Consider the following 14,512-nt stretch of genomic DNA (forward strand, 5'->3'; position numbering starts at 1 on the left):
AATCAAAGTATTTTTCATATGAGCAATCCTTATAATTGTCACATACTCATTAGCACGTGCATAACCACAATTTGGCCAAATAACTATCTTTCTTTTGGCTGATAATTATCCGCATAAACCCATGAATATGCACATATTATATTTTAGAATTAAATTAATCCAGATAACATAGGCTACTTTAGTAACATATTATTTTGACCAATATAATTCAATTCAAAATATAAGACACAATAATATAATACTCTTGAATATATTATTATACATAAATAATGGGAGAATACCACCAAATAGTCTTTACCAAAATTCAATCAATAATTGAGTACATAGAATACAATTAAAGTAACATAAACATTTGTATATCACCAAAAACTATCAATCAAATTCAAGTTTAATCCACAACATGATTAATCAAATTTAAACTTAATCTACAAATGATTAATCATATTTAAACCTAAATTCACAATATGATTAATCTAATATCACCAAAAAAATCATCAATCGAATTTAAATTTAAATTTACCAAAATATCAATCAAACTTAAATTTAAATTTACCATATTATCAATCAAATTTGAATTTGAATTTAGATTGGTTTTATCAAATTATCAAAAAAAAAAATGATAAAACAAAAGAACCAAAAATTTGTTTTGTATTCATCTTCAGCAACTGTATCACACCCATCTTCCGCCGACAACACCAGAAATGGACCGACTATATGGACGGCGCAAGAACCGTTCGACTGCTCAGATCCAACGCATCTAAAACGGCTCGCCGCGACCTTTGTCGACCAGCAGAGACCTTCGCAGCATGAAGAAGAAGCATGCAAACTGAAAAAGAAAAACTAATTTTTTTTTAATAAATTCTTTAAACATCAATTTGAAAAATAACCTTTTCAAATAATTTAGCATAATTACTTTAAATTTATATAGAATAGATTAATCTTAGCATCATTCATGTCAAATTGCCAATAATGAATAACATATCGGATTCTGTTTGAGAGATTGGTAATGGCTTCGAGATTAGGATAGTTTTAAGATGACTATTGTCTTCTAAATGCCCGATCTCTCACTAGACAGGATTCGAGAAAGACTGAGTGTGTATTATTTTGGTATATTAGTGACCATAACCCTAATATCTCTATATATATACTAGGTTCTAAGTTTCTACCCATTAAGTTCATACTCAATTAGGAATCTAGGTAATTAGAGGAAGAGGGATTGCACGACAAAATTCTTGGTCACTAACATATTTTATATGTCAGTTGAGTTATGTTTGTTTTGCCAACTCTTGTTCTATTTCGTTCTCTAAAACACCTTGTCTTCTTCCTCTAGATCTCTTCTCTATATTTCATATTTAGCAACGACAACGAGTAGAGTTGTTTCTTTAGGTTGTTTGGGGACCCAACATGAGATGATATATCCCCACATTCTATATCATCTTAATGTTTGGAAGCCATTATCCTATCTCATCGATTTTAATGGTTTATGGACCCATTTTCGAAATGTCTTTCATATGTCAACGTCATTTTCTTTCTGTGTATCGTATATCATCTCAGTGTTTGAACATACTCGATCAGAACTCTTCAGACATCAAAACTCCCTACATTTTATATCATCTAAGTGCACCAAAGAACCCTTTAATGTCAGTATGAGACCTCAGTAGCAACTAGCAAGAAATTAGATAGTTCTATTTTGAAAAGGGCGATTAAATTTCATTTTTTTTTCAAATAATATCTATATATATATTCCTCCCTACAAAAAGAAAGCCTCAAGATTCGAAATCCAAGTTAGCAGCCATAACTTTGCCACGCACCGCTCTTCGGAGAGAAAATGGCGACGGCCATGATTGCATCACAAGCATTACTCTGCAACCACTCTTTTCCAGTGATTAAACCCTATACTCTAACATCCTCCGTCTCTCCTTTCCGATTCTGCAGACCACAACAACCATTGCTCTCTCCTTCAATCTCCACCCCCACTCCCTTCTCACCCTCACCCAATCGCCGATTTTGTTCTCTCAGTCGCCCCGCCGCTCGCCGGAAACCCACATTGATGGATTCTGCGGGCTTATCCGACGAGGGTGATTCCGATGTCCGACGGTTGCTTCGAATTCTGCTCTGGGCTACTGAGGCCGTTTACATTTTGTGGCTGTTTATCCTTCCTTATGCCCCGGTTTGTTTTAATCGCTATTTCATGTATAATTAAGTTTAATTCTGTGTTGGGTATTGAGGTTTTACTTTGTTAAGCTCTTGTTGACAAACGAACACTCAGATTGTTCTAGTAGATTAAGATTGTTCTAGTAGATTACAGTTTCCGTCGATTAAAAAGTTCATTTCTCTTGGTTTTTCATAATTACAGGGAGATCCTGTATGGGCAATAAGTTCAGAAACTGTGAATTCTCTTCTGGGTCTTTCTCTGAATTTCTTCCTTATATTGCCTGCTATGAACTCTGGTACGCTTGATTTGTTGTTTCCTTCACTTTATAACTACTTCTTTTTGTTATTACTTCGCTGTTAATCGATTAAAAAATGTATGTCTTATGTTTTGTACAGTTACTTGTCTTGGTATTTGGAACTGTCTCTCCTCAAATATTCCTTTTCTTTTTTTGAAAACTAAAATGAAGGAAGGGAATCCCTCCTCTAGCAATGGATAGAGCTGTGGTGAGGAGATAAGGTACAGAGGTTCTAGGGGGTTGCTATGGGTTCATTTGGTATATCTTCAAAGATACCAAGTTTGAACCCACTTAATAGTTCGATATCTTAAATTCTTAGATTGTGTTTGGGGGCATTGAATTGAATTTTGAGGTCTGGAGTTAATATGTTAGAGTTAGGAAATTTGTGTTTAGGGTGTCGAGTTATAAGATGGAGTTTTTCGATAAATATGCAAAATAGAGAAAAAGGAAAGAATAGAGTTCCTCGATAAATGTGCAAACTTCAATAGTTTAACTTGTTTAACACCAACTTATGTAGTTAGTGGGCCAAACACCCCTTTTAAAACTCCTGTTTCTTTTGTCTAATTATACTCAAATCTCAAGTTGGCAAAACCTATTTACACTGATAGAATACTTGCCTTAATATAGTTCTTTTTAAGTACAATAATTGTGGAGATGGGGGATTGAACCTCCAATCTTAAGGAAAGGAGTGCATGTTGATTACTGCTTAATTAGGCTCCCTTTGGCCTCAATATAGTTCTTACTTGGGAATGCACTTTACAATTTTGATTCCTTTGTGATTTTTGGCAATAAACTTTCTGGCAGGACAGTGGGCATTCGTCTGATCGATGCTCCTGTTCTTCACCCTGTAAGAATTATTTTCAAATTGTTGACCTCAGTACTTCATTTTTCTTCACTCAATGCCACCATTGTCATGATAGAATTTTCTTTCTCATTAGATGTCTGAGGGATTGTTCAATTTTGTCATCGCGTGGACGCTCATGTTTGCTCCCCTGTTGTTCACTGATCAAAAGAGGAACCGGTACAGTGGTTCGTTGGACTTATTGTGGGGCTTGCAGATGTTCCTTACGAACAGTAAGCTTTATTTCTAACTTGTTTCTTTGGTTTGTGCCAATGATGATGGAGCCAACACATATATTTCCCCTTAATAGTCGTTCTTCATGTCTTAAAGTGATATCTTCTGGTTCTATGTGAGTTGAACAGCTGCAGTATCTGAGAATCATAGGATTTCTTGTATATGATACCATCTTTCTTGCGGTTAATATGATCTATTTTCTTAATTTTGGTCTTAATTATTTGCCTTTGATTTCTCCATATGGGTTTGGGGTGGGATGTTAAGTTACAGTTCACATACTAAGATGTAATCAGATAACTTTTCTAACAAACAACTTTTCATGATGTCATGCACCAGCCTTTTTGATACCTTATATGGCCATCCGGCTTAACGAGGCTAGCAAAGGCTCCACCCCGCAACCACAGTCGAAGCTGGGCTCTTTGATGACTAATGGAGCTCCTGTCGTTGGACTGATCGGTGGTGCAACATGCATCATATCAATAATCTGGTCTTTCGTTGGTCGAGGAGATGGTAACTTTGGAGGTGTAGCAGAGAGATGTGAGTTCTTGATCCAATATCTATCTTCAGAGAGGTTAGCTTATGCATTTATTTGGGATATTTTCCTTTACACTGTTTTCCAGCCTTGGTTGATTGGAGAAAACCTTCAAAATGTTAAGGATAGCAAGGTTGGACTTGTAAGCTCTCTTAGATTTGTTCCTGTTGTTGGCTTAATTGCCTATCTTCTTTTTCTTAAACTTGATGAGGAATTATAGTATCAGCTTGTATGTAAAATAAACAAAAAGTAAAAATTAGTTAAACTGGGTTTATTTCTCAAGCTTCTTTCTCTAAAAAAACCAATTTAGGCCGAAGTACTTCCTTTATTATCAATGAGATCAGCTACTGATTCATCTGGTGGGTATTGTTTTCCATTTTTCCTACACATACACTATTATTTAGAGGGCAATAATTAAGTGTGTAACCTAATCTCATGCTCCCCTTGCTTTTACAAAGTAAAAAAAATCAGTTTGATAAAACAAAGTTTGACACATGGCAGCCTTCCGTTGGATGTTATCTAAGCTGTACAAGAGAAGGGTGCAGCTCAGACTACACCCAAATTTTTCTTATTTAAAAAACAATTTGATTAAAAACATGTTCATATAATTGTAACCGATACTAAAGAGTTTACTTGCAAGAACAAATAAAAGTTAATACAAGTGAATGTGATAGAAGTAAAGTGGAAGGGAAGATAAGTCAATTTTATTAAGTTTATTGATGTATATGGTTTATGTACTAAGCAAGTAACTGTACAACTAGACTGACTTGCTAACTCACCAATCTATCAAAACATTTGGCTGTAAATTAATCAATAAAATTAGATCAAGATAGACAATGTATACATAACCTATCTTTCAAGTAAAGAAGAATGTTCAAGCAAAGAAGAGCTTTTGTGATCATATATTTTTGTTGGCCTAGATAGAAGCAAGCTCTAGCTCAAGGCATAATCGAAACGAGACTTCATTCATGTTCATACAATTTGTTCGGAAATGCAGACACTCATCACCTGCAAAATAGAAAGATCCATAGCATATAATGAAGATCAATGTTTCATTATATCGCAATTGATTTGAGTGACGAGTGACGAATAAAATGAACATCACAGTTTCGTTAGTTAGCTAGTTAGCTCATAATTGAAGTCAAAGGAGTCATTTTTTACAAGCAAGCCCTAATGTCTGAGATCTGAGATCCTAGGATTTAACGGAAGAACATACCAAAAAGAACTAATATGGATATGACTACATTAATCTCTATCAAACCATACCAAATTAAGCATCCAGAAACTTATATGAAATGAAAAAGAAAAAAAAAAAGACACTTGTTTGGCAACACAACAGAGTGGAAAACAATTGGGTGAAAAAAGGTTTCCACTTGCAAGCTTATATAACCCCTTAATATTCCTATAACAGCAACAGAAATTGGATTCTTGAAACAGTCTTCAAACTTCCATTGTTCCATTCCAAGAAGCCAGGTTCTTGCTGTAGATTGCCCTCTGACAATGCCCATAGCCGAGTGTCAATATGCTAAGCTAGATATCACTCTCTCGGTCGTGCTAACCACAGAGAACTGAGAGCTCGAAGACGTGAAATGTAATCGCTGATCACAAGTAGCGCTCGTGCAGCTTGACGAGTAGTTAATATCCGATGCATCTGTTGGAGAGTTTGCTGCCTCAGAAGATCAGCCTAAAAAGAGAAGACATGAAGGATTCCTCAATTAGAGCTGGATACATACTCCATGGTTTTGACATGTGAAAGTTGAATCGGATGGGGTCGAAGCTTTTACCTGATGTAGAAAGTTCTCGAGCGTAGTTAGCTTGCTCATTGCAATCGCCATTTGGCCCATGTAATCAGCAACATTTCCCGAACTGGCTGGACCTAAAGAAGCAGTGGAGAGAGTTTCTACAAGAGATTGTTGCAAAGCTTCAATCCCTTGTGACAATGCATCTTCAGCTTGTTGAGAAGATTGTTGCAAATTGCAAATACCCATCAACTGCTGATCTGTTAAAGGCTCCAAATGACTCCCTACTATCTGAATGGTTTCAAATCCAATGGCAGGAAGTGAGTTAAACTAAAACACGACTCGATACATATCAATCAAAAGTGAAGGTTAATCTCAAGATTATGTAACAGTTCTACCTTTAGAAGCTCGGACGAACGGAATCCTCCCAGCCACATGAAACACCTCTCAGCAGGACTCTTCCACATGCCCGAAAGAATATGGAATACATCGGCCTTAGCACCTACACTTTTCAGCCTGAAGAGTTCATCATAATGTGCCATCACCCCATCAACAAGAAATCTCAATTCGTCATCCCCCAACTGAGAATTTGCAGACGCTCTCAAATCATTGATCAGCCGTTGATGCTCGTCAAGCCAACGTGCATAGTCGAGATCAAATGCCAAGGCACCTAAGAAAGATATTACGCAACACAACTGATTCATCCAGCAATTCATATTACAAACTAACATATATTGTAATTTGGAACAATCAATTCATCCTTGCTTACCATTTCCCGCCATTGATGCACAATGGTCCCCTGCCCCAGAAGCCACAAAAATGCCCTGGTATCAATCAAACACATCCATTAGAGACTTTACAAGAAAAACAAACTATGAAACACGGGAAGTCTCGGTCACCCGAACACCTGTTGGCGTGCTCGATGAAGCTCCTGCTCTAGCTGCGCAAGCCTCTGTCGACTATTTTCCAGCTGCTGGACATATGCCTATCCAAAACCAAAACCTATAAATGTTCAAAATATATTCCCTTCATCAACTCAAGACATCAAAATTCTAATAGACCGACAACGACATAATACAACTTTCAGCTCATCATACAAAAAGCAAAAACTTAGTACTCATCCAACAGAATTTTCACATTCCTACATTATACTCGAATGATTGTCTTTTTCATTATCTGAATATCATTCCCCACTTCTTGCATTATACTCATGGCCCACCCCCTATGATCCCAAGAACTTTAAGTGATTTAAGTTTCCTATTGCAAATCTACTGTAACAGTCTGAATCTGATCTCAAAGAATATGATTTTGCAAAGATGAAGAGAAACAGAGAAACAGAGAAAGGAAGAAAAAAAAAAGGCATTACTTTCTTCCTTAGTCGACTCTTCCTGGCTGCTTCTCGATTCTGAGCAAGTCTACGAAGAGTCTGATGAAAAATTTCAATAGTTACGTATTGAAGCTTTCAAGCACTAAATTTGTGAAAATGGAAAACAGAGGAAGGAAATAGCTTTAAAACAGAAACCTTCTGATCTGCAGATTTTGCTTTAGATTGATCCATGGAGTCCACCGCCATGAGAGCTCCATGTGCAGCTCCTTGAAACTAAAGAAAAACAGACTCAAAAACACTTCACCACAAGAAACTCCAGAGAGAGAAAAGAATAATAATCTCAAACCCTGAAGTTTTTTTCTTTTTTCTTTCAATTTAAGAACACCTGGTTTCTTTCATCGGTGTCGATGTCTGTAGAAGTGTCAGTCTGTTGGCTATTATCTGCCATGGCTGACTCTCCCCAGTTCTCAAAGCTCCCGTTTCCCAACGATGACGAAGCTGCCACCGTCACCGCCACCGACTGCGGCGGAGCCAGCCTCTTCAATCGCATTAATTCCTGTCCCGTGTCTAAATACCTTGTTCTTCCTATTGAACCCACATCCGTACTCTTCACAAACGTTCGGGAAAAAAAAACCCACAAACCATTAACAACCCTCGAAAGGTTGATAGAAAAATAGTACGAAGAGAGGGAGATGAATGAAATTACCCCGTACGGTAGGTGAATTGGAAAAGCTGTATTGTGGGTCGATTTTAAACTAAAAACAGAGCCTATAAAAAATTGATTTTAAAATCAGGAGGTAGTTAGAGCAGATAAAATGTTTGAAAGATGAGAGAGAGAGATAGAATACTTGGGCTTAAATCAACAGCATCATCTTGATGAAAAGCAGCAATAGCAGCAGCGGATTGTTGAAGTTCCTCAATATCCGGAAGAAAACGCGTAAGAAATCGCCCACTGTCGTCTCCCCTGTTTTAATAACAAAAAACAGAGAGCCGCCATGGAAGTTAATAAAATAACATCAAACCCCACCAAAACTCAAAACCCATTAAAGAAATTGAAGAACAATTCTGGGCTTACCGGAGAAAGATTGAAGAAGAAGAAGAAGAATGGGCATAAAACTGTTCTGGGTTTTCAAAGCTCTGCATATTTACCTGAAATAAACAACACCCCACCACTTTTTCTTTCTCTTTCACAGGTAAGAAACAAGTAGTAAAAGCAGAGCAATTGAAAGCAATTTCTGGCGAGAGAAGAAGAAGAAAGAAAAGCAATCGCAGTGCAGTGGAAGAAAATCTTTTGATGTATCTTTTTAAGAACAGGATAGCGTATCAGTCCTACTACTACTACTACTAGAGAGAGAGATTGTATTAAACAAATTGTTTTGTGTTTGTAAGAAGCAATAGAGAATCAGACTTTTCATTATTGCTCTCTGACTTGGGATTTTAGTTTCCCAATACTCTTTCAGAGGTAAAACAGATTTCACTTTCTCTCTCCACTCTCTGTACGTAACCTTCGTTTCTATCTCCAACGTCTAATCTTCCATTTTCGACCCTTTTTTTCGTCTTTTCCTTTTTCTTTCTTCTTCATCTTCTTCGACTTTACACAGTGAAACAATGGCGTTTTTAAAGACAGACCTTTGAACTTAGACCTTAAGAAAGATGAAAATGCAAGACGGAAAAGACAGAGAGAAACAGAGAGATTTCAGATTATTTGGTCTTTCTAACCTTTTTTTTTCCTTTTTTTTTTTTCCTTCTTTTGTTGTTTTATTTTGATAAAAATTGTAAAAGCATTGTTAAGATATTGGGTTAGTGTATTTGTATTTGTGTTCGATGCCTAGTTTAATGAATGTTCACAAGCTATGTAAAAGTAAGACTTTGCTTCTTCAATTTGATAATTTTTTCCAGCTTATAAATATTAATTTCATAATCTGTATAACTTTTTCATTAATCTTTTAAAAAAGAAAATTTACTTTTTGTTTTATAGTTTGATTAGGAAGCGAGTATTTTTTTTAACTAAAATAGATACTCTATCTCTTAAATACAGATTTTCTGACTCGATTCGACTCAAATCGATATTCTAATTCAATTTTGTACTCCAAATACATACAATTTAATTCTGTTGATATTATCAATTCAATTCAACTCAATTTTATATGTCAAAGACCTTTTAAATGGTTATGAAATGAGAAGCTAAACTTTTTCAACACGGACATAGTTTATTCAAATGAGAAGTAAAATTTTTTTAACACGGACATAGTTTATTCTTTGAGGCATGTTTTCGATTAAGAGGCCTCATCTTCACTTTTAGATATTGTATAATTTTCTACCTCATAAAGATTATATACACCTTTTTCTACTGTCATACTTTGTTGAATTTTCTACTTTATTTTATTTTATTTTATTTTTTGAGTTTTTAGCTTTGATTCCTCCCATATATGAATGAATGATCATGATTATTGAGACATTATTAGTCCAATAAAATATACATTATTTAGGTCTCGATACACATTCATTTGGTTTTTAAGTTTTTCATTTTTAAAAAATTAAACTTACAAACATTTTTTTTCCATTGGATGTGCAATGTTATTATTGATGACCTTTTATGTCTGTTGCCCCCTTAATTTTGGATTTTTATGAAGTTTATTTCTTTTAAAAACAAACAAACAAGTCAATTTTTTAAAACTAAAGAAGGTAATTTTTTTGAAATTTAGATTTTGTTTTTGAGATTTGGTTTAAGGCCCATTTGGATTAACCTAAGAAAAAAAATATTTTTCAAAGAACTCATTTTCATTTTTAGAGATCACCCAACATAGAATTGCTCAAAGCTAAGTACACGTAACTTTGAAGTTCGAATGATTGAGCCGACAAAAAGGGAAGATGCATCTTATTGGTATAGGTACTAACTTTCATTTCTTTTAAGTCTTTCTTACCCATACTTTCAAGTCCTTAGGCTCTCCCCCTTTTGGATGTGGTCTTGGTTCATTCATGTACCCCTATTAAACTCAGGTGTTACATGTCTACCAACTTCCACCTTAGTTCATCCCCAAACTACATCTTACTATGAGAGGTTCCGCTCAAATACCATCTGCAACACCCCAAGCCTGGATTGACCAAGATTTGATTTGAATTGGCATATATTGGCCTCAACATTCCCCTGCATCCCCTATGACCTAGTCACGTCATCATACTATCACTTTATTAATAAAATTCTCTAAAATAAAATTAGAATCATTTTAAGGCTGCAAATTACTCTTTTAAAGATATTTATGGTTGGTTTGGACTGTCAACGGAAAAAAATATATTTCAAAAAGTCATTTTCATATAAACACATTTTATAAAGTTTGTTTAAATAAAAACACTTAGGTATGTGATTGTATTTTCTCAACAATGTTTTTATATACAAGTTTCTTTGATTTTGTTATATCCATGTCAAATAACTATAAATGAAGATTATCAAACACTATGAACTAATTATTTCAATTTTATATTTAAAAACACTTTACTCAACCGAGTTTTCTATTTTTGTGTTTATAGCATATGATCGGTCAAGTTGGTCATTAGAGTTGGTCATTGGCGATGATCAACACAGTTGGTCGCCAGAGATGGGTATCAAAGTTGGCCATTGCCAAAGTTGGCAGTCAAAGTTGACCGTTGGAGATGGTTGTCAAAATTGGTCGCCAAAGTGGGTTTCCATCTTTGGTAATCGTTGGAGATAGTTGTAGATGATAGTTGTCTTCAAAAATCGTAATTGTTGTTATCAGCGTGGGTTGTTGCTACATTTAGTCATCGGTGATAGCCGACAATAGACATAGTAGAAAGAAGGTTAAATTACTAGTTTTAACTCTGAAGATTGCATTTATCTAATTTATAAACTTTGAATGGAGAAAAGGGGCTTGACTTTAGGCCCAGCCGATCTTGGAAAACTCAAGAAGTCCCAGAAGATTGCTTTAGTAGATTCGGGAGTGATTCTAAGGTAAATGTGAGACTGATCTGAAGAAGGCAAAGACAAAATGGGGCATTCGGGTGTTTCCAAGATAGAAAAGATAATGATAAAAGAATCGACAGTTGCTCCTGTGCTTACTCCAATCAAAAAGAAAGGAGTGAACATGTGGTCTAGTTGCCGCAGGTTGGTTTTGGCCCCCCGGACGTAGCCTTTTCGACGAACCAGGTAAACAAAGTCACGGGTCAAATAAAAGGTAGTTCTCTGGGTATATGTCCTTTGCCCAGAGGTGCATGCAAAAGCAGATATCCCCCCCCCCCCCCTCCCCCCATGCTCCCCCGGTCCGCTTTTACTGAGGAATAGAAAGGGAAGAGCTAGAGCCAGAGCTAATTGGGTTGGGGTAAAGAGCCGTAAGCGCGGTGGGGGGTTCTCTACAGGTGTAATAAAGCTATTTGATGTATTTTATAGTTCCGAATCGAATCTCTTTAGAAAGACCTACCTTTCATAATACGTATGGCGTTGCATCCGTCCACTCATTCTCTTTTTTTAGCTTTCAGTGAGTGAAAGATTTGTCCCTGGGTGTACGTTGAAAGCTTCAAATGGCTCGGGGGGATGTTAACAAATTGGTCTTCTATAAGTTCATAAACTTTTAATTTTATGTATAATAAATCTTTATAATTTTTAATTTAGTGTCTAATAGGTTATTGACAATTTTAAAAAACTTAAAAATTCATAGATTTGTTAGATATAAATTTAAATTTTATATATAATAAAACTTTAAACTCTAACATATTCATGAATTTTAGAAATTTTGAAAACTAAAGGACTAATATTGTAATTTTGAAAGCTTAGAAAGTAAATAGATGCAACTTTACAACCAATTAGATTGCAAACATTGTTTTATGGGAATGAATAATAATTATCTTGGATTTAATTGTCGGAGTTTTAAATGTCTAAGATAATTAATATATATGTTTGGATATGCTAGATAATTGATATCTAAAAGTTAAATATCCGTGTTCAATTTACCAGTTATGTGTATAGAATCCAAACTAAAGAATTATTTAACTAAATATAAGAGAACAATCAATGTAGTCACAAATTAAATTTAGCATTATTTATTTATTAATTATATAATCACATAAAACAAAAATAAATGAATATTTGTATTAAACATTAATTAAACATAACTAAATTATTTCGTTTGATTACAAAAATAATTAAATAAAAATAAATCAATCAGAACATGAATAATAAATAATAAAATTTTATATTAAATAGTGAAGATAATCTAAAATATTAATAGAAAATGTATTAGTTGAAACTTATTAAACCTAAATAATATATTTATATTTAATAATTAAATAAAATTAATAGATATTAATTTATTAGTTAATCATGTTATATTTCCACTGTTCATTTCCATTCATAGCCATTCCATTCATAGCCATTTCACTTCTATACAAGATATTAAGAAACTAATGTCAGGTGGAGTTTTAAAGTTGTATAATAATACTATCATGTGAAATAAATAAACAAGAATATTAAAGGCTTATTTAATAACCATTTCGTTTTTTATTTTTGTTTTTAAAAATTAAACCTATTTTCTCCTCATTTTTTATAATGATTTATATCTTTCTTAAGTATAATAGTTAAATTTGTAGCCAAATTCTAAAAACAAAAACAACGTTTTAAAAGCTATTTTTTTAAGTTTTCAAATTTTGACTTAGCTTTTTTAAACCATTGGTAAAAAAGTAAATAACAAATGAAGAAATCTGAAGTTGAAAGTAGTGTCTATAGACTTAATTTTTTTAAAAAAATAAAAACTAAATTATTACCAAAGAGAGTCTAAATATTTGTTTGAAATTTCATGACAAAACCTGCCAAACTAATCGACCCTTAGAGTTGAGGAAATAAATGGATAATTTAATATTTCAAAGATCATACTTTATAATTATAATTATTTTTATTATTAGTATATTTTTCCAAAAGTTGATATCATGGAAGTTCATCTACTTAAAATTGTGAAGTCTTGATTTCTTCATTTCTATGTGTGGCCGACAGTGAATAAAGTTCTAATTTTGCCTCTTCCCTCTCAGTTAGTAATTTATATTAATTTTAATCATAGAAAAAATGTTTTTGGGATTCGGATCTCATCTGCGTTGGATAACGTTGTGGGCCTCTCGTAGACTTGACCCTTGACCCACTTTTTCTTGATCTGATTTCGAATGAGACTATTTATAGGCCCTTTCTGTGACACTCACATATGTTTACATATAATGCCATGATGTCAAAAATGTTTCCGGTGCATGATTTTATAATGTGTCAGATTGAACATAACTTGATTATTTCCTTATTAGTATATATTTACCAACTCAAATGGTCAAGCCAAGTCCTGAGGCGTGGACTTCCCTTTTGGACCTTGCATCCCCCTCTATCTCTTTTCGGTACTCTATGGATTTGGGTCCACACGTGCACCTTGAACAATCCTCAACAAATATCATGACCGTTTGATTTTTTTTATTATATATTTTAGTGATTTTAATTCACAATCTTTAAAATCAGATATTGTGAGATACAACTCCAAATTGGAAATCTTGTAGACATCTATCAATTATAGAACCAAAATTAAATGAACCAAATAGACCACTTTTGTAAGACCAAGTGTATTATTGGACATTACACGTTATAATTCATAAATAAAAGGACACTTTAAAGTTACATCTTTAACATTCTTTTATATCCCGACAAATTCAATGCCAATAAGATAAAAATCTTGCAGGTTCATAATGCTAAAATCAATTGAAAATTTATTGTTCAAATAGATGTCGTGTATATATATATATATGAAAGGGGAAAACAATAATCATCAATATGAGTTTTGTACTATAGATTTTTGGCTTAGATATTCGATTATGCCTCACATATGGTAAAAAATAAATTAAAATATCCAATAACACTAGATTATTAAGTAATAAAAATAGACAAAAGAGTTAATATTAAATATACCAAAAATGGTGGTGTATGCAATTGCAAATAAGCAAATTTGAATGAGTTGTCAATAAATGTGAAAATGAACTTTTTGAGCATTTTCTTGTTTAGATGACAAAGATTTTAATGCTCACACCAACCTCCACGTTTGGTGTTAAACACATCATTTCTAACCTACTTTTCATTGTGCTTTAGCTATCAATCAAATTTATTTAACCAATATCTCATAATCATTTAAATATTTTAAAATTGTTAAAATCATTTTTATCAAGTTAAAGGTCACTTTATAACGTGTCTATTTAAAATAAATTTAATTTGTTTGATTAGTTTTTTTAAAATAGTATTTGATTTTACGCTTTTAAAAAAATGTAATTTTATACCACCGAAATGATTTTCAATGAGTTAAGGACGTGTTTTAGATTGACTTTTAAAATAATTGTTTTGAACTAAATTATTTAGCTATG

At 33.6% G+C, this 14,512-nt stretch overlaps 2 protein-coding genes across 3 annotated transcripts; one reads left to right on the plus strand and one right to left on the minus strand.

The window, feature by feature from the left end:
* Nucleotides 1-1,666: 1,666 nt before the first annotated feature.
* Nucleotides 1,667-4,339, plus strand: LOC120075963 (uncharacterized). Its single transcript, XM_039029726.2, has 5 exons — nt 1,667-2,170; nt 2,357-2,450; nt 3,260-3,297; nt 3,389-3,524; nt 3,862-4,339. Exons 1-5 carry the CDS (start codon nt 1,829-1,831, stop codon nt 4,275-4,277), a joined length of 1,026 nt encoding a protein of 341 aa, XP_038885654.1. The 5' UTR covers nt 1,667-1,828; the 3' UTR covers nt 4,278-4,339.
* Nucleotides 4,340-5,278: 939 nt separating this feature from the next.
* LOC120075962 (transcription factor HBP-1b(c38)) lies at nt 5,279-8,704 on the minus strand. 2 transcript variants are annotated; one of them, XM_090313095.1, is made up of 12 exons: nt 8,629-8,704; nt 8,199-8,272; nt 7,972-8,087; nt 7,830-7,891; nt 7,509-7,730; nt 7,319-7,396; nt 7,163-7,222; nt 6,704-6,781; nt 6,566-6,620; nt 6,195-6,466; nt 5,842-6,087; nt 5,279-5,741 (listed from the first exon to the last, which is right to left on the minus strand). In XM_090313095.1, exons 2-12 carry the CDS (start codon nt 8,264-8,266, stop codon nt 5,595-5,597), a joined length of 1,404 nt encoding a protein of 467 aa, XP_090169221.1. In that variant the 5' UTR covers nt 8,267-8,272; nt 8,629-8,704; the 3' UTR covers nt 5,279-5,594. The 2 variants fall into 2 exon arrangements, with proteins under 2 accessions (XP_090169221.1, XP_038885653.1); XM_039029725.2 differs by lacking the exon at nt 8,629-8,704 and adding an exon at nt 8,532-8,550.
* Nucleotides 8,705-14,512: the final 5,808 nt, after the last annotated feature.

This window comes from Benincasa hispida, chromosome 4, assembly GCF_027475165.1.
Source record: "Benincasa hispida cultivar pf3 chromosome 4, pf3_genome.v1.1, whole genome shotgun sequence".
Classification (NCBI taxonomy): Eukaryota; Viridiplantae; Streptophyta; class Magnoliopsida; order Cucurbitales; family Cucurbitaceae; genus Benincasa; species Benincasa hispida.

Excerpts from the sequence above, each read along its gene's own strand:
- LOC120075963 (XM_039029726.2), top strand. The coding sequence starts at position 1,829 with ATGGCGACGGCCATGATTGCATCACAAGCATTACTCTGCAACCACTCT. Across the intron at positions 2,171-2,356 it reads TTATCCTTCCTTATGCCCCG|GGAGATCCTGTATGGGCAAT; the intron begins GTTTGTTTTAAT and ends TCATAATTACAG. Across the intron at positions 3,298-3,388 it reads ATGCTCCTGTTCTTCACCCT|ATGTCTGAGGGATTGTTCAA; the intron begins GTAAGAATTATT and ends CTTTCTCATTAG.
- LOC120075962 (XM_090313095.1), bottom strand. The coding sequence starts at position 8,266 with ATGCAGAGCTTTGAAAACCCAGAACAGTTTTATGCCCATTCTTCTTCT. Across the intron at positions 7,223-7,318 it reads CAAAATCTGCAGATCAGAAG|ACTCTTCGTAGACTTGCTCA; the intron begins GTTTCTGTTTTA and ends ATTTTTCATCAG. Across the intron at positions 6,088-6,194 it reads GTTCGTCCGAGCTTCTAAAG|ATAGTAGGGAGTCATTTGGA; the intron begins GTAGAACTGTTA and ends GAAACCATTCAG.